This window comes from Salarias fasciatus, chromosome 4 (genome assembly GCF_902148845.1).
Source record: "Salarias fasciatus chromosome 4, fSalaFa1.1, whole genome shotgun sequence".
Classification (NCBI taxonomy): domain Eukaryota; kingdom Metazoa; phylum Chordata; class Actinopteri; order Blenniiformes; family Blenniidae; genus Salarias; species Salarias fasciatus.
In genome coordinates, this window is record NC_043748.1 from 10,979,187 (window position 1) to 11,005,963 (window position 26,777).

At 43.9% G+C, this 26,777-nt stretch overlaps 1 protein-coding gene across 2 annotated transcripts in view; it reads right to left on the minus strand.

Annotated features, from left to right (window-relative positions):
- Positions 1-26,777, minus strand: part of cep112 (centrosomal protein 112) — an 87,653-nt gene that overhangs the window by 46,465 nt on the left and 14,411 nt on the right. For both annotated transcript variants that reach the window (XM_030088799.1, XM_030088800.1), the window contains exons 9-19: positions 23,401-23,487; positions 20,625-20,724; positions 19,903-20,021; positions 19,145-19,288; positions 14,449-14,603; positions 14,179-14,308; positions 13,958-14,050; positions 13,782-13,841; positions 12,753-12,832; positions 3,441-3,531; positions 913-1,020 (exon numbers count right to left, since the gene is read on the minus strand). In XM_030088799.1, coding sequence (XP_029944659.1) covers positions 913-1,020; positions 3,441-3,531; positions 12,753-12,832; positions 13,782-13,841; positions 13,958-14,050; positions 14,179-14,308; positions 14,449-14,603; positions 19,145-19,288; positions 19,903-20,021; positions 20,625-20,724; positions 23,401-23,487 — 1,167 coding nt within the window. The remainder of the gene's footprint in view (positions 1-912; positions 1,021-3,440; positions 3,532-12,752; positions 12,833-13,781; positions 13,842-13,957; positions 14,051-14,178; positions 14,309-14,448; positions 14,604-19,144; positions 19,289-19,902; positions 20,022-20,624; positions 20,725-23,400; positions 23,488-26,777) is intronic.

Sequence of the window (26,777 nt, forward strand, 5' to 3'; positions counted from 1 at the left end):
AACGGAAAGAGAAATTTTCCAGCAGGTAAAAGCTGCACGTGGCTGCAAAGTGATGCAGTGGTGAGCTGATGGGACTTTCTGTGTGGAGTTTGCATGTTTCCAAGTATGAATGGGTTTGTATTTATATGGTGTAGATATGAGACAGAGAAGGAAGAATTTTGGAAGACAGAGGTAGCTTGAATGGATACAACACTTATAAAATGTGGAAATGAACAATATAGCTTCCTAGGTGCTGCCAGAGATCTTGCTAGAGTTTCTCATTACTTGTCATAATTGAAAATATTTGCGTCGTGCAATCTCCAGCTGTAGTTACATTTACTGTTTCCAACAACTACAGCAAATTGTGCAGCTGCTCATAACAATAGCTTGCGTCTAATGCAACAATCATGTCTTCATCAGATTATTCTGAAGCAATAATGCAGGAATAATCCACTCAGCTACCTCAAATAACATCTATTTTCTGGTTTAATTGAATCTGCGCTTTGCCTATCGACGAGTCGGATTTCAACAACTTGCTAACGCGGTTTCTCAACTCTTAATTGAAGACGAGTGACACAGATGGGATGATAAGGGAGCTGTGCATCTCCTATGCAGATTGCATTACTTTTCAGTTGGCAATGTTTAAGATATTTATTGAGCTTAATCTAAAGCGTGTCCCTTATCATGAGAAATTAATCAGGCATAACAGATGGAAAGGAATAACAAGACTATTCCAGATGAATGTCGGTCCCTTGGCTGGATCCAACAGGCCAAATGTTCACTGATATTCGGCAGAAAGACAATGTGGGGATGATGATGGAAAGAAAATCACTCCTCCTGGCCTTTTATGAACAAAGACACGGAGAATAGTATAAAAACTGACAGAGGAGAAGAGCCGCACGCCGAACACACATGTTGCAGAGCGATACGGACCTGCTGCTCGTATTTCCGTCTGAGTGCGTCGAGCTGTTGAGAAAACTCTTTGGCCTGTTTCTCCCGGAGGGACTTGGAGCACATCAGGTCCTCCTCCACTTTCTCCATCTGGAGGCACAAAAACAGGCAAAAACTTCACTTTAAAATTTGTCTGAACCCGATGACAATGCAACACATGCACGAATTACACAAAATTACATTTATACTGAACAATATCTGATGGAAATCCATTTAAAATCTGGACTTTAATTCTGTGATTCGTGTTCAAAACTCAGCAAAATCACAGCATCTCTTCGATGAGTGTAATATGCGGAGGCAGCACTGTAACCCGAGTATCTGCAGCGAGGGGATGGTGCGGGAGGATTCCTCCTCTAATTTGAATTTAATGAAGTGCCATCGGGAAGGATGTGATGTTATGTGATGTTACTGTAATGAGACTGGAATAACAGCACATCAATATATTAACCTTTTCATCAAGGCGCAATGTAAACAATTTACATTAAATATGTCAGCAGATCACAGATGTGAGGAAATAACACCGACTCAAAGGCGTCGAGAATGCAAGGCGCTGAAATCAAAAACACGGCGGCTCTCGGCTGCTGCGCGGACTTGCGTGGGAACAGGGATTGAGCAATATTTATGCTTTTTATCTCAAATTCTTATCGTGCAGTCTTATCATTTCCATAGTTTCTGTTCAGGTGACGGTAATCAGCCACAATTGAAATGTAATTCACTGAAACGCCTCGGTATCTTGGCTGTGTGGAGTGTAACGCTCAGAAAAAAAAAAAAAAAAAAAAAAAGCCAAATGTGTTTTGATTAATCCATTTAAAATGCTGAAGCCTCTTTTGAACTGCTCACGCAACAGAGATTTGATTCTGTGTGGTGCTTCAGCCCACCCCCCCCCCCGAACCAAAATAGGGCACTTTTCCTTCCTTTAAACACAGGCTCAAAGCAGGATGTTGATTTTAAAGCGAGAGAAAGACAGACAGACTGAGGAAGGGAGTGATACAGATAATCCATTTAGATATAACACCATCTGCAAACTGAGAGGGGGCAGAAGAAGATGATGAGAGGAATGATGGAAGGATGAAAAAAGGAGAGCATAAACTTCTTTTGAAGTACTTTCTGCAACATTAAAGCCTTAGCGGGAGGACGTGATGCAGCGTTGCACAAGTGGGGTGGGGGGGGAGGGGGTTGGAGGGGCTGGGGAAAGGGAAAGAGGATGACAGGGATGCAGAGGAGACTGCTCCCCTCTCCCGTGGCTTTGATGTGGGCTGAGGATAAAGTCAGATTGGAGATTGTGATGCCAGCGGCTCAATGGGAAAACGAGGGAACGAGCAAGAGGATGGAGGGATGAGAGCGGGAGAGAGGAGTCGGCGGGAGAAAAAGAGGAATATAGAGATTCTTCCAAGCGTGGTGAAGATTTTCTTTGCCGCCCGAGTTTACTGACAGAAAAAAGAAAAAGTTCAGGGTTTCTAACAAAACATTAGAAAACATTCACTATAGTCGCTGCAATAAGACACAAACTAGGGGACAGTCTGAATTTTCTAATGATCTATTATATGAGCGGCCATGATGACTTCTCAGTTCATATGCAGGAAGTTCAAACTGCCTCCTCTCTCAACAGGAGAAACATTTAAAATTCAAACCAGGGAGGGAAAGGTTGCTGTGTGCGCTCACAAATTTGTCTGCATAAACTTGACTCCCACACAAACTTCCATTTTATTACATTTAACGCGTGCTCCCAACATGCCGATCAGGCCAAGAAACTTACTAAATTAGACTAAAACTTGCTACGCGGAGCCCTTTAATGCATTTAGGACCACACACAACCCGGTCAATACAGCACACACACACGCACACACATACTGTACAACAAAAAAAATAAAGTGCTGCTCAACAGAAATGCCTATAGCTAAACTGACTCGTAAGAGCAGCATCCCAAGTTCGAAGCCGAGCGCATATCGACTGGATAACTCTCCCAATAAGCAGCAGCCCACGCAGCGCCGAGCGCCAATTGTGAGGCCGGCCCGACGTGCTAATTAGACTGACTGCGTAACGCACGCGACCTGTTCTCCGCTGAAACCTGAGCAGCCTTCCCCGGGCCCGCTGAACAGAAGCGAGGTGAATGCGAGGCAGTGGCAGTGGAATGAACGCACCTGCTTAATGAGCAGGATTAGAAATCAATTCATCTGTTTGGGTCGAATAACTGAGAGAAACGGCCCGAGGAGGATAATGTTCTTGGCTGTTGCATATAGATTTTTCAGAGTCGGAGGAGCTGAGAGGTGCTGGAAAAATCACCTTTTTGCAGATGTACAACGATGCAAATAAGCGAAGTGGGAAGGGTTAGAAAGAGAGGACGACTTGTGGAGGAAGTTGTTAACGTCCAGCGCGGAACCCTGTGGTCAGACGGTTCCTCTGCATTCATTAAACGGTGCGTAAAGATCCTGCCCTCAGCTCCGCGTCGCACATGAGCGTCAGGCTGGTAATTTGGTGCGAGCGTGGGCCGTCTCCGAGCCGAGCTTCACCTGCTTCTTTAACTGCTCCAGCGCCGCGTCCGCCTGCTGGATCTGCTGTCGCTGGCTGTCCACGGCTCGGTCCAGCTGGGCCCCCATCTCCCTACAAAGACACACACACACACACACACACACACACACACACACACACACACACAAACACACACACACACAGAGCCTTGGTAATGCCAGCGCAGACAAGAAACGCAAAAATAGTTTGCATAACAAGTTCTTGTCAATCATTGGGGGGGAAAAAAGTAAGAAAGTAACTGAGACATGGGTAATGAAAAAATACTGCCTGTTTTTCATTTCTAATAAACAATTTGGAGTTGAAGTAAGTGTGGTATTAGCTTTTATTAAAAAAAAATACAGGAGGAATAACTTCTAATTCCACACAAAAAATGACCGTCAAGTATCTTTAACTTCACTATATTGTGTAAAAATGTTTTTTTGAAAAGTTACTTTTGCATACAATCCTACAAGTATTTATCAGTGTGTGTGTGTGTGTGCGTGTGTGTGTGTGTGTGTGTGTGTGTGTGCGTGTTGAAGACAGGTATGCCGCTGCTATTGCTGGTGGATGTCAGGTCACAGAATTGCAAGTGAAGAGGATTGACAGGCATACTGCGAGGGACAGCCTCGTACTGAGAACTGTCAGAGCCCAGCCAGCAGGCCCAGCCGCAACATCACACACTGCACAACTGAGCAGCTGTCAAGAATAACCCACAGAGGGTGTGTGTGTGTGTGTGTGTGTGTGTGTGTGTGTGTGTGGGGACAGGAGTGTGCCTGGGAGGATGGATCGAAGGTAGAGGGAGACTGACAGCGCTGGGAGTGAAGAAAGCATGTGAGGGTGTTATTTTTGTAATCTGCTTGCAAATTTTCATCAGTCCGTCTGCGATAGTTGCTTATCCGCCAGGGGTCACGGGGGGGCTGCGGCCCATCCCAGCCCACGCCGCGCAAGCAGCAGGCTACACCCTGGACCGCTTGTCAGTCGGTCGCAGATCAGACACAAAGATGTCATTCAAGCGAAAATTGAAAAACTACGGAAATCCATGGAAAACAAGTGTTTGATGAGCTTAGATAACAAATCATTTAAAATATCTGGCAGATATCAGAATGTAACTCCACGCTCATTACTGTGATGAGCTCTGTAGCCACAGAGGACCTGGATCGAGGCTTGACTATGAACAATTGTGTCGCCATGTGTCTCACATCTGCTATTCCCAGCTCTGCCACATGATACCCGGATCGGATTTGAAGTGTAAAGTTGGCAGAGTCACAAATCAATTACCCAAGACGTCTTGAAGGGAGGACGATGACAAAACCCAACTCGAAATCTGGATAAAGTTACTTCACGTCTTATACATGTGTATTTTAATGAGTTCGATATTTTTTTTTTTCATGGCCTTCTTGCTATGAATGCTAACATGTCCAGAACATGTGTTCAAACAGAGTCTGGATAATAACTTGAGTTTTTATTTGACAGTTTGCACTAACAATGGAGCAAACACTGAAAATACAACAAGAAATTCAAAATAAGCATGTGAATATGAATTTAAACGTCTTAATATAAAGCTTGAACAAAATCTGTCTTTATTGGATTTAAAAAAAAAAAATAAAATAAACCATTTCTACTCAAACAAAAACCACAGAAAATCCTACACAACAGGGCTGTCAAACACATTTTAGATCAGGGGCCACATACAGCACAATTTCATCTCATTTGGACTGAACCGGTCGAATAGTGCTACACTAACCTTTAAGTTTAAATTTTAGTTTACTTTGTTGTGGCAGAGTTTAAATGTCTATAAGTAAAAACTAGGATATAAAGGCAAGTTAGTGACACTGTATACGATTAGCTGTACACACATATTGTGATAGCTTGAGGCCCAAACAGGTGCTGCTTCCTTGTAAATTACTCCAACAGGGTGTAAAGATGATTATTAAAAGCAGGAAGCATTTCTAGACACTTGGCTGTGATTATGTCACAAAACAAGGTGAAGTTAATGTTCTTACTCAAATACCTGTGGTTTAAGTAGTGGGACTGCGTGAAAAACCTGTGTGTCCATCTGGCTTGTTGTCACTGTTTTTTCGGTGGTTAAATTCTCCCTCTAATCACAGCAAAAACCTCTGCGTTGATGAAGATAGAACCCAGTAACAAAAAGAAACCGAAAAGACAGAAGATTAAAACCGCAAAAAATCAAAAAAGGCAATAAAAAGACAACAAAAGCTGAGGATTGAGGGAGGAATGTGCAAGCTTTCTCTCCTCTTTATAGCGCTCTGTCTCTTTGTAATTTTGGTCTCTCTCATGTTGGACATCAAACGACAAAGAAACTGTTTCCTCCTCTCTCTCTCTGTCTCTCCCTCGCTCTCCCAATTTTGTGTACTCTGTAATTATTAATCGGTCTTGTTGCATGACTGCCTCCCGGACCGAGACAGACACAAAGGATATGGGGAGAGACTGAGATGGAAAAGAAAGAAAGAGGAAAAGAGAGGGGAAGTTGGGAAAGAGGATGTCACAGAAATAGCAAGTTTTCTTCCCCCCCCCCCCCCCCCCCCCCACAACTTCCGAGGCAGAGCAGAAATGAATTGGGTGTGTGTGTCTCGCTTTAGAGATGAGAAAGTCTGAGTGTATATGTGTGTATGTGTAGGCGCATGTGCACGTGAGTGCACGTGGGCTCTTTGTTTATGAGGCACAGTCTCAAAACCTCTCTGTGACAGACAACTCTACTCAAAGAGAGCACTGTGACTATTGCTGGAGCTGGCTGCTGCTGCTGCTGCTGCTGCTGCTGGGCCTGCACCTCTGAGGATACAACGGAAAAAAAAAAAAACAAAAAAAAAAAACACATCACTGCCGCTAACTTCAAGCATGTGACAGAATGAAACGTATTATTGCTCCAAAAGCTGCGAGGAGCAGGTGAACGTTTTGGGCATCTTGAGAGATTGCTGGGAGAGGGACGCTGTGTGTGGTCACTGGAGTGGCAGACAGCGTGTCACCATCAATAACAGAGCAACGAGGGTGAGATGAGAGGACGGAGGGGAAAAAAAAAAAAAAAAAAAAAGAAAGAGCCGGGGAGGCCTGGCAGAGAGAAAGAGAGAGGGAAAGAGAGAGGGGTGCCAGCGCCAGGGCGGCCCGTTTGGCTTTAAATGGATCCCTGGTCAGAAAAGTGGAAGGAAAGGAGACTCAAATTAAAGATGTGCCTTCTCAAAAGAGGAAGTCCTCTCATCCCTCAATCCTAAACGGCTGTTAAAAGAGAGGAGAGAGAGAGAGAGAGAGAGGGGCAGAGAGAGGGAGGCCAGGAGAGAGGAGCGTTTGTGCTCCAGAGAGTGAAGGAGCTTCCGCCGTGCGGCCGCCTGGCAGACAGGAGGGGTTGCGGGGATGCCGGCGTTTTCCGGGCCGCTCTGACCGCACGGTGCCACATGCTGCCTGCGCCAGCGTGCAACACATGGCGGACGCAGGAAGAGGCCGCGGTCGGTACTGAATATGGACACACTGTAGCCGGAACACAAAGGAGAAACTCTAATTGGTTTATGCAAATATTCCTCTCATGTAAGCAGAGTATTTAGAAAGTGTATGGGCTGTGATGTGGGCGGAGCAGCGCATAGAAACGACTGACAAACACACTTGAATGCATGCGTGCATGTTGTGGATGCCTCTGGTCTAAGGCGTTAAAAGACCGAGAGAGAGAAAGAGAGAGAGTGCGGATGTGCGAGCGTGCGCGGGTGCATGCGAGCGCCCGCGCATCTGCGTCTGTGAGCTCATCCAAACGGAATGATAACGAATCCACAGACACATCAAAGGGGCCAGAAAAAAGAGGGAGCACATAAAAAGAGAGAAAATGCAAAACTGAAATATTCAGCGCCCTCTGAAGAAAAAATAAAACAGGCTTGGTTTTCATCTGTATCCCCAGAGAAAGAGAAAGGGAGAAAGAGAGAGAGAGGGAGAGAGAGAGAGAGAGAGAGAGAGAGAGAGAGAAAAGACAGAAACAGACACAGAATAAGAGACAGACCACAAATAAGTGAACACAAAAGAGAGATAGCACGAGGGCAAGAAAATATTAAAGACAGAAAGAGTTGAAACGAGCGCATAGAAAACAGCATCATTGAGCTGGATGGCTTTAAAACCGCCTACAAATGTGGCTTGTTTATAAACAGCATTTCGCTTCATGACATGAAACAAAGTGGCCGCATATGTGAAAAGAATGAGGCGTCCTTCTTATTACCCTTCACCCGCAGTGGCACTAGCACACACGTGGATTCATCCGGGCGCTTGCAGGAAGCGGTTGGCAGCGCTGCTACCAGCAACGCCGGCATTACACAATGCTTCACTAATAATTTAAGCTTCTACCTCCGCATAACTTTGTTCCACTGATAAACTACAACACTCCCAGAGGTTTAGATGTGAAGATACTGAGTGCTATCTCAGTTTTTTTTTTTTTCATTGAAATGCAAAAATCCTTCAGTGTTTTGGCTTGGTAGCATCTAAACTAAAATAAAAATTGAAGACAAAAATAGAGCTTGAGGGTCTATTATGAACTATATGTAATGATATATGGTAATATTGTCAATCAAAACTAACCGCAAGTGAAAAAATCCAGATGTTGCAAACATGTCAGGCTAGTTTTGTCTTTATGGTCTGTGTTCTCTCACTAGTCACTAACTTGAACTCAAACTAGTTAGCGTGTCGTATCAAAGGCACCTAAACTTCCATAAGAAGAGATGAAGATGAAGATGAAGAAGAAGAGCAATCAGGCGCTGCGCAGGCTGACAGTACCACGATGTGGGCGGATAAACACGTGGGAGGGAAGCGCAGAGACACACACTACATGTTTATCTCATTGTTTAGGCAGATGCACAATGCGAAAGGTTATGCAATTCTTCCACGCAACAATTCTGGCGCTTTAGGTAAGGACATTATTTATTTTTCCAGTGTGTCTAACTAAAGCTTTAATCTTGAGCCCACCATGTGGGACTTACTCTCGCAAACATCTGAACATTATCATACACATGCTTTAAGTAAAACCGGCCTCAGGCAGAAGAAAAAGCAAATAAAACTTAGCTTGGTCTTCATGAAGAAAACTGGTGTATGAATATATGTAGAAGAGAAAAAAAAGAGAGAGGGAATCGAGGAGGGATGTTACTCCTGACATACATTGGAACATTGATTTTCTCTGCGTTCACTGAGTATTTAAATGCTATTTGGCTTCATGAATAATGCAGGCCACAGTGTAATATGCTAAATCAACTAGGCACGAGTCCCTAAAGTAAACATACTGTATTCGCATATCCTGAACATCATGCCGAGGGAAATTGAACTGGAAGGTTTCTAATGCAGCAATAAAAGCCCTAAAGACTACCTGTCCAGATTGAGTTGTTGGAGAGAATCTGTTAACTGAGCCTGCTGTGGCGCAGATTCACAACGTCGGCGCACGTTTGGAAGTACGCCACCTCAGTGCAATAATGTCAACTTTGGTTTTCATGTCACAGTGGTGTGAATGGAAAAGCCCATTAACCTCATTCTCATTCATCAAACCTGTGCTAAAAACGCAAACAAAAAAACCCTGCAATTTTTATTTATTTATCTTTATTTATTTTTTTATGCGGTAAGCAGAATGTTATTTGCTGGTTTTGGTGTGAATAAAGCACACACTCCATTAGGCATTTTTGTGAACCCTGATGAACCCAGCACTACAAAAATTGATTAACCAAGACCACCAAAACAAAAATAACCAGATTTCCGTGCTGCTTTCTGCTGCTCCCTCTTTTTGTTTCCTTTTTAGAAGGACTGCACTGAACATAAATATAGAGATTCTAGGACTGCAACTGTTTAACCAAGCCCCGCGGAGCTCGAGAACCTGGTTAAAGAGCCCGTTTACAGCCTTCAGAGCCTACTGGTATTGAACTGGTTCTCAGCGCATCTTTTAATGCAGCTACCACGGGAGAGAATATTGAACCCCGGTGAAGCTTCTCAATATTCAGGATCCATATCTCCACCTGCTCCTGCACCTGAACACTAAACTGAGGTTGCCTCTCTCAGCTACCTCTGGCCTCTCTCTGGACCTCCACCACCACCCCCCTGTTTGCCTCCATAGCTTCCTGTCATGGGAGAGGAATGCTGAGAAAGATAAGACCGTTTCAAAGACACACAGATGTAAGGGTACGCGCGCACGAGCACACACACACACACACTAAACTTGAAAGAATATGCTGAATGTGTGATTCACCTAAAAAGCAGAGGGGGGCGCTCAGTCGGAGCTCTGTCTCATGCGTGTATGTAGGGATGCAGTCACAAACAAACCGAATGTGAACGGTGACAATGACACAGAGGCAGACATACATTTCTACTGCTGGTGTGGCAGAAGCCGAGAGCTGATGACGTGCACAAATAAAAAAAAAAGCATACAGCTGAAGTCCAACTGTTTAAATCAGTGCAATCTCTTCCACAATCATCAGCGTGTGTGCAGAAAGCAGCAGAGATAGCATGCAGCTACTAAACAATAGCAAACTGAGCGTACTAAAAGCAGAAGCTGCTGCTTCTCCTGCTTTGAAATCTGAACAGTCGGGCTGAACATAATCTACTTAGGAGATAAAGTCAGGGCTGTCCCAACCCTGTAGGCATGTGGTTTTGATAAAGCTGACTAGGTGTCAGACTACAGGAATGACTGTATGGGGGACGATGTGGCAAAACACGCTCGCCTCTTCACAGAGAGAACGAGTCGTGAAACAATCGAGAAACGGACCAGCTGTATTCCTTTTCCCCCCCCTACTCCAAACATTCAGGTGCTTTTCTGATGTTTTTAAATTATGTTTTGGAGGTCATTGTTACAAAAGCAGGCAAGCTGTTCCCCAGATGAGCTCCACTTCTCTCTCGCTCTCTATTTCCCCCTTTAACGCGCCCCCTCTCTGCAGTGCATCTCTCCATCTCTATGCTAATGCCCTGTAATGATCTGAGGCACGTTGGGATGAAAGATGAGGAGAGAGAAACTTGTTCTCTGCGCAGCTTTGTAGTGGTTTTCTGTTGTTGTTGCTATAGTAACGCGGATCGGGAACTCATTTTCACGCAGCAATGCTTATTTGCATGGGAGGACAAGGTGATACTCTTTTTACACTGGGAATGGGAGTGGATGGGAGCCGAACGTGATGAATCACATTCAAAAAAATCTGCAGTGCCAATGCATCCATGTTCACGTTTTTACAGATGACTAAATGGTTTAATGCATCTAAAAATAGTTCTTTTTAATGTTTTTTTTTTTTTTTTTAAACATCTGTAATTTCTTGTGTGTTCGGCAGCTTATTGCAGGGATCAAGATGAAAAACGCTGCACATTCCACACAGTGTCTGGGTCAACGATGGCATCTTGAGCAGTTCTACTTGTTTAATTTTATCATCCATCCTCCTATCTGCTGACTGACACACACACACACACACACACACACACACACACACACACACACTTTGAAGTTCTCCTGGATCGCCTTTAAAGGCCGTCAGTGTTGCCACGGCAGCAGGCAGGTAGCAGACATCAGACTGCTTATAGCGTGTGTGTGTGTGTGTGTGTGTGTGTGTGTGTGTGTGTGTGTGTGTGTGTGTATGTGTGTGTGTGTGTGTGTGTGTGTGTGTGTGTGTGTGTGTGTGTGTGTGCGCGCGGCTTGAGTACTTAATTAGCTAAGAGCCTGATGGGCCACTCGCCGTTTCTCAGTGTTTAACAGTAAACGAGAGAATGACTGGCTCGTTACTGATACTAACAACAAGGATAATTTATGCACAAACGGATCTGTCTGCTGTGTTTAAGCTTGTCCTCTGCTGCCAGGCTGACAATGACAGGCACACAATAAGCAGACGCAGCCATCAGGGTCTCTTTGTGATATTTACACTGCACACTAACAGTCACCAAACCACAAAATAAGCTTTCATGTTGCTTTGTGCTGAAAAAGAAACACAAAAGGACTGTAATAATAACCATATCCTGTAGTTTAATATGACATCTTCCTCACAAAGAAGTTTTTTTTCTTCCACTTAAAAGGTGTTTACGCTTTGGCCATTGAAGGGGACACATTAAAGCCATTCTTTTCAGTGCTCGGGTTTGTCATTATTTCATTAGAAGCTCCAGAGACGAGCACCGTGGCACGGTGACTGGCCTGTGCGGCCAGCTGGAAGTGACGCCGAAATGCTGAATGGGCTGAGCCGGCGGCATGCTGAACTGTGCAGAACACAGAAACAGTAATCTGCTTGTGACTGAGTAATATGGTCAAGTATGGGATTAATTACCCACTGACTGACTGAATGACTGACTGAATGACTGCTTGGCTTTCTGATTGGCTGGAGTTCGTCCAAGCGTTGCCTTTCAGCAGTGGCTGTATAAATAGTTCTGAGGAGAATGAAGTGGCATAACTATTTAGTGCAACTCGGAGGAAACAATGAGAAATCGGATCCTTCATTTCAGTTTCAACAACATTCTGGGAGCATGTAAAAAGGGCTTAAATGTTTACAGGAAAATCATTGAAATACCTCAAACTGATAATAAGGTCACTTTTGCTGAAAATCATCAACACTTTAGGAATAAGTGTTCAAAAACTCTGATTAAATCTACTGAACTGCAACGCAATTTATTCAGTTCTTTCTTGAAATGGGTGTTTTGAGAGTTTTTATGTATCTTCAATTATTTTACCATATGGTAATATCAACATTGTTGGCAATGATCCCAATATGCTTTTATTAAATGCCTTATGCCCTAAAAAAAAAGCACGCTTACTCTGTTTCAGAACAACAGTTTTTTCTCTAATATTAGTTTGTCACTACACAGTTTCATCTTTATGTCCTTCAAGACGTCAAACGCCGATCACATGTGAATCACTGATTTGTAAGTCTTTCCAGGCTCTCAACTCTTATAGAGTGACTCTCAGTTATAAAAAAAGATCAAAGCGTTGTGTGCGAGGGCTGGCTTGTTAAAGCCGAACTCCACCTTAAATCAGAATTCATACACACTGTTGCTCTGATCAAAGACACGAGTCAGAAGACATAAACAACTCTCTAATAAAGTCTGAAGCCGAAAAGTCGAGCCCCAAATGTGTGATCCTAATAACTGTAAAATAAATACCATGCCTCACTGATATTATATATGTTGGAAATTGCATTACAAGAAAAGTGGAAGTTTCAGAACAGTCTGTAATGAAGCATAAACTTGGGTCATATCCTGTCAAATAAGCCCTGGTGCCTCAGATATTAAAGGGCAGATTTAATAATGAGTTTGTATAAACACAAATGCACACACTGGTTTAGGTTTCATGTACAGTCAGTTTTTTTTTGTTGGTGGTGCTGTGATTGTACCTGACTGTATCTTCCAGCTTAGCGATCTTCCTCTTGGATTCAGTCCTCTCTTTCTCTGCCTCACTGTGAAGAGCTAAAACCTGAGAGAGAGAGAGAAAGACAGAGTCTCATTTAATATTACAGAGAAAGAGAGAAGCGAGAATGTGCTGAAGAAGACACAATCAAACATCACTCAAGAAAAAGTCTCCTGCCTGAGACTGTGTACGTCTGGTCTCGCCTCTTCTCTACATCGGCCCATCAGAGAAACCATCAGAACCATCTGCCAGTTTAACAGACCGCATGGGTCCCTCTAACGTCCACATACCACACTACGGGTATCCATCTGCACTGCTCAATCTTTCCAGTGCAAAAACAAAAAAAAAAAAAAATCCCCCCAACAAACCAGTCTGTCTTTTCACTGTCATCGAACAAAAGGAGGGAATACAAAACAAAAAGCTGACAAAAATCAGAACCAGGTTACTGACAGAAAGTTCATGTAAATTCTCCCTGATCTTAAAAAGAAAAAAAAAAGAGCACAAAGGCCTGCTAACTTTTTGCAGGTGTATCGGTGAGGGGAGCATATGTATGCCAGGCTGCCCCCAACACCCACACATTATGGATGTGGCACTTTGAAGATGACCCAGCTGCAGCGCAGGCTTTAAACTTGATCTTTACCTATGAAGTCTGGCCCGGTCTGGTCTGGACCAGCTCCGATCATTAACCATCATCTCTGTACTCTGCATTTTACGGCTGCTCTATGACTTTAAAGTGGGTCTGGGGGCGAAGGGGCAATTAATTATTGGCTTGTTACAAAGACAGAAAAAGTTCTCTCAAAGTTTTTTGAAGCTTTCTTGGAGCACCGATTTTTTTACTTTTCAACTTTTGCACTAAATTCTGATTTTATCATTCATTTTCTTATTCCTCCAATCTAACATTCCCGTGGTTATTGAAACTATGATGTTCCAAGACCACACACAAAATGTAGAGAAGCACACGGAACACGAGACTCTAGGTTTTGGTCTCCGTTCAACTGGAATAAGAGCAGGTTACCTTTTTCTCACAGCTGGTCTGCAGTTCATCTTTTTGCTGCTGAAACAACATCTCCTGATCCTGAAAACAAAAAAGAGAAGTTAAAATTATATCACAGAGGAGAGAAAATGCTGTCATGGGGGGAAAAAAAAGTCACAAAAGACGCACAAACACTCTGGTCATTGCCCAAAACGTACTCTGATTTGCTGTTGGTGTTGATGTTCGCTCTCCTGAAGCTGCAGTTTCAGCTGAGCCACAGTTTTCTCAAAGTCACCGATAACCTCAGAGGCCTAAAAGAAAAGGCAGACACGTTTGGTCAAGGTGTGGCTCATGTCCGTAAGCGGCGGCGGCGGCGGCGGCGGGGGGGGGGGGGGGGGGGGGGGGGGGGGGGGGGGCGCTGTGCGGCGGTGCTGTGAACCTTGGCGGCAGACAGGGAGTGCTCCTGATTGAAGTGGCTCAGGTTGGCCTCGTGGGCGACTTGGAGCTGATGCATGGTTTTCTCATGCAGCTCTGTTTGTAGCCGTTTCTCTTTCTGCAGCATCAGGACCCTGCCCAAAGTAAAGAGCGAGATTAAAACTGCATGTCGGGACTCCAAATGTGCACGTTGATTGTTTTCTATTCAAACTTATTAAATGATCAGACGAGTCACAATGATTTCAATGCCAGCACTGGTTTCCTCTCGCTTTACCGTCTGTTCGCCTCCTGCAGTTCAACACTGATGGACGCGATCTGGATCTCCAGCTGGGCCTTCTCCTGAGTCACTTTCTGACGCAGCGCGTCGCCTTTCTCCACCTCCGCCGACTGCTGCTTCACCCGCAGCTCCAGCTCACGAAGCGTTTGCTCCTGGGTCACATCGACAGAAAGGCAAACAGTAAACCAAACGGCCTGATGGGTAGGTCAAAGGGTCAACATGCTCCAGTAGAGAAGGCCGACCTGCAGCTAACGCGGCAGAAATAAGAAGCTGGAGGCCTCGACGGAGGCGACCTCCTATGACACTCGCCTGAAATGATCTCATTCAGTGTTCGAAGCAAAAGAAAACGTCTTGTAGATTATCTAACCTCACTGACAAAGTCAGGTCATAGAGAAAGAGTGTCAAACAGATCGTCTGTCATCCAAACAGCAATACAATGTCACTCATGCTATGGAAAATTATTTGTATTTTTTGTATTTGTATATACAGTGGCATCCTTCAACTAATATGAAAGTCTTATCTGGTTTTAAAAAGAGAAGGGCTCATAGGGTTTGTTTTTTCTTTCCCCAACACTGTTTTCATTAATGTAGATTTTAGAGTTTTTAGAGTAGTAGATTTTAGAGTTGTTTTTTGCTTTTTTTTTTTGTTTTGCAAGGTCTACATGGTAAAACAAATCTTGGGTAAGTAAAAGTTAACTAAATTCAGTCTTGCTACATTTAATACAGAATGTTTGAGTTCAGTTCAGCTCTGCTGCGGCATTAATGTTTCAGCTTTGCAAATGTTTTCAAATTCAGGACATTCATTTTATGTTTATTCTTCAGGACACAGAGAGTCCTTGATTTAGAAACCTTTAATATACAAATCATAATCCACCGACTGGCACAACGTGATCATACATGTTCCAGCTTGAATTAGAAGGCTATTTTTCACTGACATTGATGTACTATTTGAGTGATGTTACTGAATTCCAAATGCCAAAAGCTCAATCAGGATACAGATTTTTATTAAAAGACGGTGATCAAAGTCCAGCTGATGCAGACAGCTTCTTCCGGCACTGTTTTGATGAAAAGAAACGTCCCGTTTCTGTGTGCCTTTGTGCGAGTGTGTGTGTGTGTGTGTGTGTGTGTGTGCCCTATGACAGCGTGGAATGCAGTGTGTGCAGGCTGATAAAGGCGATGATGGGGAGCTGATTAAAGATGGAGCGTGCTAGTTGATCTAGACGATGACAGAGGCTGCTGATGACAGAAGGTGGAGTGACGGGAGAGGAGGGAACCGGCGTGTTTGAAAAGAGCAGGAGAGCGGCTGCCCGGCACGGCTGGCGAGGGAGAATTTTGCCTTTGTGTCGGCGGCGTAGGGCGTTAAGCGGGGGAACAAGGGGCTTGTGTTGCGCCGGGACGCGTGCTGACACTTAGCTCTCTGGCAGGAGATGAGAAGCGGCATGTCTCCATGGCGAGGCCGGACCGAGCACACCTGGACACACTCAGGGGGAGCAAATTATGTCCTCTAATTAGGTGTTTTAGAAGAAGAAACACTCGGGGTGAAGTACAGACTGCATGAGCTGCATTATGAGCTCCGCGGCCCTTTAAAGATTCCAAAATGATAAAGTCTTTGAAGATGGAGGGGGAAGAAAAAAACATGTAAGTTGCAAAAGAGAAAAAAAATGAATCAAAGAGTGTGATGGACAACCATTCAGTTTTGTCGTTGGAGCTGAGGCTCGTAAGGGGAAACATCTTATCTTCCAATTATAGAGGACAACAGCGACTGAATGGACAGAAGACTTGAGGAACAGGCATTAAAAACAACCATCTCTGTGGGTAATTATTAACTTAATGCAGTTTTTCCATCAACATGGAAGCCAAGATTGTTTTCTACAACTGCATTAAATGTATATAAAGTAAATTTAGATCAAAACTAAAGCAATGATTTGCAAATCTGATGACCAAAGTCTCTCAACTTTTTTGTTACGTACAGATGCCAAACAGTCTCTTTAAAGCAGAACTTTGCAACTTTTTTACCTCAATAAATGTGTTTCAGAATCCCTGTGGGGGTAAACAAAGACTTGTCACGGTGATTCGCCTGTCCCTTCGCTCTCCCCAGGGTCTGTGTCCTGAAAACAGCGCTTGCAATTTCAGAGGAGCGGACCCGTCTACATCTCGCGAGAACAAACCTGCTTTACGGCACTCATACGGGATTACAAGTATAAAAGCTGTTGGAGTGCGACATCTGTCATTGTGTTGCAATAGACGATCTTTGCATGATGTGTTGATTGGTTCTAATTTCCGTTTGGTAACTGAAAAAATAAAGAGGAGTAGCACCTCCTCTCGTAGAAGTGAGCGCGAATGAGTTCGCTGCACCGAGCATCTCCGAGTGTTTTTGTTCTCCAATAAGTTTGAGCATGTGAGGCGGGCATGTCTACAACAGAGGGAGCAACCGGAGGAGGCAGTGCGAGGAACTGCCGCTGCAGAAGATTTAACTAAAGCACGTAAAACAAACATGAAACCCTCGCTAGCGTTAGCAACGCCTCCCATAGGTGCTCACGGATGGCGGAATAAAAAAGACAGAAAAAACTTTGTGTAACAAGCGGAAAAAAAGGACACGGGAGTGGGACGCTCCCTGCACGCGGGGGGGGGTGGGGGGGGGGGGGGGTGGTGGTGGTGATGCGGAGGACGTTTACGACAGTGAGCTTTCACAGGAGACCAGTAGGGGGAGCACTAAAGCAAATCTTGCATAGTTCTGCTTTAATGCAGCCTCTTGTAATCACGGTCCTTGACAGCAGCAAGTGATTTAATTCAGGAATTTTCTAAGAATGCAACAAAAACAGTACAGAATGAATAAAAGACAAACTGGTTAATAATGGGTCAGTAATTTCTATGTAAGAGAAAAGTGGTGTAATGTCTGTTGTTTTGTGACACTGTGCACCACTAGCTAGTTCCTGATTTCTTCTTCTGTATTAGAAAAACAAAAAGAGACCGCGATCGTGTCTAACAATGACTGTACTCCAATAATAAACAAAAAAATCTAGTATGTGTGAAATGAATTACACATTTCACAATTGCAGACATTATACACGGGCTTGGCGCTGCTGCGGTGTTTCCCCGTGTACGATAACAGCCATGAACATCTGCTCAAGTACTCTCTCTTTGTTCCTCCTGCTCAACTGAAATTAGTTGAAACCGTTCTCTCCACTGAGGCACAGGGCTGCTGCTTTCCCCCCCGAAACCTTGTTTCCTGGAACGGATTGGACTGAAAGTAACGTTAAGATTAGAGCCCCAGCACGTGCACTGTATTCAAAGAACGTAAATCTCCTCTTGGTAAAACTTGCACCGAGGCCCACATCGCCGTTATCAGGCACCGTGTTATTGACATGAATGGGCTGATTGAATGTGTCTCTGACTGCAGCTTTGTTTGTGTGTTATCTCAGCAGATTTCAGCGTGAGCATGACGGCTGTCTTGACCTTGTCCTCATGTAACACACTCACAGATACCGGAGCTCTTAGCTTCTTGGGTAAAAGAACAGAAGAGTGAGTATTTAAAGGCAGAACCTCTATGGAATAAAGAAAAATTTCAGGAAAAAAAAACAAAAAAAAAAAACCAGAATTTAAAAGCAGCTCCGGCACGTTCAGCTTCGAAACACCAACCACACACCCAGAGGTGCTAGACCGGCTCACCTGGAATAAAGTCCACTTTGAACATTTTATCCTCGGTATGTGTGTAGGTCAAACCAACCCCGCAGCGGAGCAGCAGCTAATTTACGACGACAGAGGGCTCTTTTCATTCTTTTGGACCTGGTCTGTCCTTAATTATTAAAAGAACGGGCCTTACTATCAGCCGTGCACCATCCAGTGTTTGATGCCTCTTAAATATGGGCCTGTTGACAGATTAAGGCCAGGAGCATGTGTGTGTGTGTGTATGTGAAACGTGTGTGGCAGCACATGAATGCTGATACTGATAACAATGCTATTCAAGAAGCGGCACATTCAGCCTGTGGTGTTGATGATCCAAACTAATAAAATGTGAGCAATCTCACTTAAAAACCAAAGTCCTTTCATATGACATCAAAGAGGCTGCAGCTTTGGGAGGTGTGTGAATGTGTGTGAATGTGTGCATGCACATCCTTGAAGCACAATCGCAGCATTGGCTTAGATTTAATACATACTCGGATCAAAGCCCTTTAGAGAGATGACAGACATCAGATATGAGAGTCATGCTTGCCCAGAGGTTAGAGGATGTCTCTTTTCATTTGCGCCACAGAGCAGCGTTGGTCACCACTTCCTGATGAGGCAAGTCACAGATATATGCATTTAAAGCCAAACAAGGCCAGACTTTGATGCCGAGCAACTTCGCACCGTCACCCAGAATCCTGTTTGTTCCACTGACGGTTTAGCGCCGAGCACAGAAAATAATCTGTCTGCATGAAATGTCACAACACCTGAATCTGTGACCGCTGTTAGGGATGACGCTTAACAAGTTTTTCATGTTTTCTTGAGCATAATCAATGATGACGGACGACTGGGGTAAAGTTAGATAAAGTTTAGACCAAAAAAAAAAAAAAAACTTTCAGTGTGGTTTTCATCTCAATGCTGGACCTCGGGATATTTGGCTTTGGTGTGAAAATTCACCATGAATGTATTTTGAGTACTCAAAGGGATGCAGTGCTGCTGCCACCAATCACACACACGTCAGCTGTACTTACAGACGCCTGTGACCGCGCGCTGTAGTCAGACTCCATCTTGGCCAGTCGGACGTTGGTGTCCTCCAGCAGCTCCTGGATGTTCTTGGTGTGCTTCTTCTGCAGTTCAAACTTCTCCTGCTCCAGCTCTGCCACAGCGACATGCAGCTGGAAGAGGAGAGGAGAACTCCTCATCAACGAGACGTTTCCCACCACTATTCCATGCCTTCAGTCTGTTTTGTTTTCTCAGAGGTTTTGTTTCAGTGATCGGTGGTCTTTCAACGAAGACACATCAAACTGTGGTTGTTTCCTGCAACAGTGGAGCCACAGTCACCTTAAACCCGCACTGAGTAGAAATTTAACAATGTTGGACGACAGCCAACAAATTAGCTGAGCCAATGAAGTCCTTTGCACAAAACTCTGTCCTATTAATAGGGGTTAAACATCATTTCATAGCTCATAGAATCATTTCTTTAATACTTGAAGACGATTTTTCCACAACATTGTTCACCTCATGCTTATCGACCCTGAAGATATCGTTATCGATTTCATTAGGATCTGACTGAACCTCGCTGGAGTCGTTAGCCCCAGCTAACCGTAAAAACACAATTTACTCCATGAAGACGGCATTAATTTTTCATGAAAGGAGAAAAAAAAAAAAAAAAAACCTTAACAACGCATGAAGGAAAGACATTTCATTCCATGCATGGCTGCTCGCAAACGCTCTTCCTGCTGCGTTCATGGCCGCTGGTCTGCAGCGGCCCTTCAACGCATCGCCGTACCTTCTTCTCCCACTCGTTTTTTAAAGAGTCCGTGCTCTGATTGGACATCTTCTTCAGCTCTGAAATCTGCTTGTCTTTGCTCTCGCGGATGACTTGGGATTCCCGCAGCACACTTTGAACTGTGGGAGAGCACAGACGCAAACACAAAAGACCAGTCAGGCCTTGCCCCGGGCTACGAGCAGATGGACACACACACACACACACACACACACACACACACACACACACACACACACACACACACACACACACACACACACACACACACACACACACACACACACACACACACACACACACACACACACACACACACACACACACACACACACACACACACACACACACACACAGAGGCAGACATACAGTCGAGCTCGTTGATGCGCTGTCAGTAAATCAATGTCAGTAAAGATTTGGATTCTATGATATGGCTCGTGGTGCTTCCCTTCACGAACCTTCTATGGTTTTCATCAAATGCTTTCAGAGACAAATGAATAAGTAAAAAAGACAGGAACATAAAACGGGCTGTCCAGCTCCAAGAAAAAAAAAAGCGAGCGTTACACGACTCAATTTTGGATTGAGCAGCACATCTGGACTGTGTCACCCAGCAGCAGCGGCGCGGTGGCGAGTTGAGATGCAGCGTTCTGGGCTTTTTACTCTGAGTGTTCAGAGACACTAGTGTAAACATCTCTCCAGTTAACGCTTCGATCCCGACCTCTCACCTTTCCTCTCCAGCTTATGGATCGTCTCCTCCGCTTCTTTATGCTTGGCCCGCCACTGGATCTTCATCTCTTCAATCTCACCGTTTTTTCGATCCAGAATCTAAATAAAAAAACCGATGTAAATATTTTCGACAAACGCTCAAAAGAAAAGCAGGAGCTTTATGACTGACTTTATGTCACACTCATCACATAAGACGTGAAATGCAGCATTGGCAAAATCATCAAAAACTGAGCGATTAACACTCTTCTAATGCTCAAATCATCATCGCAGCATTAAAACATATCGAGTGATCTGGAAGGACTATGCGGTATGGAAATTCACTGTATGACCTGGGAGGACCTCGTCCGCCACATGCATGCAGATCTATTCCTTCAGGAGACCGCAGGCAAACCGAGTGAAACGGCAGCTGAGTGAAACACCTGCGCTGCGGCGCGCTGAGGTAACCGCATCTGCTTGCAGCTGCCATCTGCGCGTAATTAGGTAAATTAGGCTACGGAGAGTTGGAGCGCCAGTGTAAAAGGACAGTCTAGCACTCTCAATTGCTCAGCGGGATGACATGCATGTGTGTGTGTGTGTGTGTGTGTGTGTGTGTGTGTGTGTACATACATTAAACAGTTGTTTTATGGGTCTATCTATTCACCAGTCTGCTGACATGGACACTTATCTTCACCTAATGTTAGCTTGGATCGTCTCCAACGTGCAATCCTATGGATGGATGTACGGACAAATAGATTGTTTTATTCTACAGAATAAAATCCAAATCAGTCCACCTAATGAAAGTCTGAGTGATATAAGCATGTCTACTGAAATAATGAAGCAGCACAGAATGTGGATGGAGGGGTAATACACATAAATAATAAATATTACTTTCAAAAAGGGTCATTTCTTTGGTGAGAACCAAAAAAAAAAAAAAAAAAGACTTTAGCATTTTGTTTGCGCAGTTATTATCTAAGTCTGTCATGGTCTCAGTGCAGAATGGGGCAGGGCAGATGAAAGGAGAATGGGACAGAAGGGTCAAAGTTCACGCAACATTTAGGGATACCCATTTTTTTTTTCCTATTTCACCACCCTGGAAAGATTGTTGTCTTTTTAGGTCCACCAAACAAGGCAATGACACAGTGTGGCGTCCAGGGAAAGTGCATTAGACATGAGAAATGACAGCTTTTAGGGTGCCTATTTTAGGCTTTTATGAGACATCCTAATGTGAGGGGGGGGGAATCCAGCCTGACCCGATGAGGCTTTAACACAATGTTGCCAGTGAATGGAGGGACGGAAACTGAACCACGTAGAAAAACAACACCCAAAATCTGCAGACATGAGAAACTTACTGTATACAGAGAAACGGCAAAATCCTTTTACAACAATAAAGACTAACGTTTTCATCCTTGTGGTCAATAATACATTTTGCTCGATTATTTTTCAGCAATTGAACTGATCCAGAACCACATGGAGCTTTTACTAAAGCAGTGGGGACAATGGCCAGTAGCCTTTAAGCAGCATTTCCATTATTCATAAGGAGACTAATTAAGACTAAATCTAGCTTGTCCACTTTTCATCAGTGTTGTCAGAGCGTACCTTGAAGTATTAGAAGCAGTGCTGGGTGAAATTCTGAGGAAATTAAATTGGACATAACTAGCAATCTGTAGGTAATGAGAGAGAGAGGGAGAGAGAAAGAGAGAGAGAGAGAGAGAGAGAGAGCTTGCCGTCCTGTCTCTTGTCAGACACAAAGAGGCAATGGGCATCTTTAAGTGGAGAGAAAATTGGAGTGTTTTTTTTTCTGTTTTATTAAAAGCGTCTGTGGCAGCAAAGGGAAGTCATACGGAGGATGTGACAGATCCCAGGTGCTTGATCTGCAGCCGATTTGACGGGCACCCAGTGTGAAATAATCCAGCTCCACTGCTGTTTGCACCAGCTGACAAAAAGCTTTGAAGAGATGATTATTTGTGGGACGGGGCGGCGAGAAAGAGGGAGAAAATCATTCCTTTACTTTTCATTAGCCACCAAATGGAATCAAGATCAATGGTGGGCACCGTATCACAGGTTAAATAGTTTTCATGAGCGCTCGAGTTAGTTGGTGAGGCTTCAGTGGCGGGTTCCTCATTTTTCAATGCTGCATTTAAAGTTCTAGTATAAGCTGCGATTGTGCATATAAAAATATACAGTTTAATGACGTATGTCTCAGAAATACAACAGTAACTGATGAAAACTGGTTGGTGTAGTGGTCAGACTCTAAACAGCAGTGGGACGGGACTGTGACCTGCTCAGGGTGTGCTCTGCCTTCATCTGGAAGCAGGAGTTGCCTTTTGCTCCCTCCAACCCTGAATTAGATAAAGCAGTAGAAAATGGATGAATCAACTAATCTGAGTCTATTTCATCACTGCTGACTGATCTTCTGCACATGAAAATGTTAATAGACACATAATGAAACCAGGTTTTCTTTGCTTTTATGCTCATTTTCAATTTTACCCCTTAAATGACTGAATTTACATTTAAGCCACTGTTGATTTTGTGGCAGTGGAATCGTTAATAATGTGCAATGACTGAGTGTTTCTGCCATTTTTTTCAAAATAGCATCAATATTTCTGTGTTTGACAAACACAGTGAATCTTTTTTCTTTGACTGGATGGTTGCACTGCCTAATTCTTGGTTGGAATGATCTCCGACGTCACCTTGTTACACCCGTGTAATGTTCCTACATGTTCCTACACATAACTGATGCGAGGGGATGGTTGGAGGTGCTTGGAAGAAGAAAAAAAATCCGGTTTTGATTCTTACTTTCTCAACATCTGCATCGTGTCTCTGCTGCATTCTCAGTTTCTCCTCTTGGTGCTGGGCTTCCAGCAGCTTGATCTTCATTTCGCTCTGGAAACACAAAACCAAACATCAAATCTGCATTTAACTCTCAATCAGCTTTTGTTCTTCTACAAGAAATAAGCTAAGCTAAAACATCTGCTTGGGAGATTAAATATTATTCATCACCGGGCAATACAAGTAACTCCTCTCTCTGCAACATGCCACAGAGAAAAGCCATCATGCTGCATGACAGGATAACAGACGGAACACAAATCTAGATGAAAGAGGATTAGGTGCTCATACAAAGCACATCAGAATACATTTATGCACACACAGTTTCAGACAAACCCAAATGTAAATGGAAAAAGGTAAAATACTGTGAATGCTTGTGTGTGTACAAATACACAGGCAATCAAGCAGGAAAAGCTGCATTCATCTGGAACAGGTCTTTGCTAAATCAAACCCTAATGACCCACTCAGAACAATAAAAGCAAAATGAAAATTGAGATTTCCCATCATAAATAAATTGTTTTTAATATCTGGGACAGCATTTATCTTTATATTGCTGAATGTGTCTGTAGAAAGACATTTGTGCTTCACGACTACTTGTAGAAATCCTGTGGCTCTGGTAATTTATTTATTTGCGACGAAGACATACTAAGAAAAAGAAGAAACATTTCTATCGCCAGTCATCTCCTTCCCCCGCTAAAAGGGCAAAAAAGGTAAGGTTTTTGCCTGAGGTGTGTCAAAACAAAAAAAAAAGAAGAACAAGTACTCAGAGATTTCTCTGCTTTGGCTGCACCACTATTGTGGAAATTGTACCTGATTTACACATATTTCACTTTGAATGCTAATGTTTCTGGCTAATTTGTCAACACTTACGCCCACGAGGCGTTCCTGTTTACGAGCACGCAGCACACGGACGCACAAAGGGAAGCCGTGATAGAAAAATGACCGTCCGTTTGCTTTGATGTCAGGATTCATGTTTAGTCACCGTCTGCACAGATGGGTTAATCCAGCCTGGAGCCGGGTGACGGTGCTCCTCCTTTCAAAGTGTGGCCGTGCGTGCACAGTCGTGTGTGCGCGTAAGCGTGCCCGTGGTTATGGCTACTTCTTGTTAGTACCCGTCATCAGAATCATTAAAGCACAAATCCCATGACAGCGCATGACACAGTCAGACCACATTACACACTGTGGTGCCTTCATAAAAAAAAAAACATGTTTAAATTACAGTATTTCAGTGTAAAAATAGACACTATAATAAAGAGATCAACGCGTTGAAAAAAATCCATTCACAGTGAAAAGAGTTTAAATTTTATCAAAACATCAATAATTTGTTTTACATTCACATAAACTGCCTCCTGCATGCCTCCCCTCATTACTGCACCTCGGCTACATTTACACACTGTATCCTTGACAAAGATCTGTTGAATATTCTGTTTCTTTGTTCTGAGTCTTTTTCTTTTTTTTCTTGATTTACCACCATTTCTTGTGCAATTGAGGGGACCACAGGAGACCTGTCAGAGTAGAAAGGAGAAAGGCAAAAGAAAGTAAGAACAGAAAAGGGAGAGAAGGGGAGAGAAATGGCAGTGATTGAAAAGCAAAAGAGTAAGTAGAGACCTGATTCTGCCGGTGCCCTAAAAAAATAAAAAAACGAAAAAAAAAAAAAAAACTGGAAGAAAAAAGCACATGTGGGGGTGTCACTTTTTCATCCTCTCTTCAAATGCTCTTTGGAGAAAGTTTGTCAAACTAGATCAGGGGTGTTTGAAACTTGTTTATAAAGGCGTCAGTGAAGGAAGGAGGAGGAATGTCGTACACCTAAGGCTTCTGAGACGGCTTCAATCAGCCCAACTGGGTGGTACAGCTTTTTCCCTTTTCTCTTCTTCAGAGTTGTAGCGCGCGCTGTAAGATGCCATGTTTTTTGACACTTCACTCTTGAAAGGATGAGAGGGGCGGGAGGGAGGGAGGGAGGAAAGAGCGCGGGGAGGGGACGAGAAGGAGGAATGCGAGGAGAAGATGGGAACGGTTGCTTTTTCTGCTCTCAAAGCCAGCGCGGGGTCAAGGCCTTTTTCCTGAGGGGGGATGTGTTCACAAATCGTCTGCTAACTGTTTGGGCTCCACAAAGCAAGGTTGCATTTGTGCATCGCCTTCATCTTGCCTGAGACGTACAATGTCCCGGTGTGTCTTTCATCCTCGGTAAACACAGATGCTCTAGGATAGTCGGTATGCGGCGCGGTGCTATCTACTGAGGAGCAGCTAGATGCCATTTCCACACGCTGACAAGAACTCAATTTACTGTAGACTGCCCAGATAGCGAGACTGGATAAAAACTTTGGCGAGAATTGAATCTGCGTTTCCGAAAAGTGCACTTCTGAAAACAGAGTCAGTACACAAGATTATTGCTTAAAATTGTGAATTAATGGGAATACATAAAACATCCAAGAATAAAAGGACAGGGGACAGAAATGCTTGAAATAGTAACTTTATCATCATGGAACAATGTGAATCCCTTATGCTTCACAGCCTGAGGCACCATCTTGAAAGTGAGCAACAGAACCAGTCCCTTTTAAAGTACTGAGACTCGCTAGGTTACTCTTTTTCAGCTTTGAAAAGCGATCAGATAAGACGGGCTGTGGCCCTCTAAATCACAGACTGAGAGCTCAAGCTCCGTCCCAAAGGATGCTTAGATTAGAAAGACTGCATCATTATGGCATCAGACTGTAAAGGGGCACAATCCGCCAGTCGGGGGCTTGTGACCATTAGATTGTGACTGAGCCACACTGACACCGTCATCTACCAACACTGTGCCTCCTGCCAACAATCCCAAAGGTCAGACGCTGAAAACAGTGCGAAAACACAAGCTGTAAAACACAGGCTCAGTATTTCAACCAGTCTGCCAGTATCTTCTGTGATTCCAAAACTCCAGCTCGCATACAGCAAAACCTGACTCATCACTTGGCATTATTAAATTGAATTTCCAAATAATGGTCCCGCCATTTTAATATAAGAAACTGCTTGGGTGTGCTGAAGGATTAGCAGGACTTCAATGCTGCTGCAAGACATTTTCCACAACTCGTCCTTAAGCAACCGCACATGTACAAGCCAAGTGTCTCGCGATGACAGCCTGCAAAGTTTCTAAGCTGCCACTCATTGTTCCATAGGGAAAAAAGTCGTCTGCGTTTGCATGAATGCAGCCTGTAGATTAAACAGAGGATGAGCTCGGCGTGAAAGCCGAGACGTTCGTTAAGCTGCCAACAGCTTCGTAACATGTGGCGTGTTTAACACTTTAAACCTGGGAAATTCTTTCGCCTATACTTTGAAGATTAATGGCGAGTGAAGTCACTGGGATTTCTGAGACC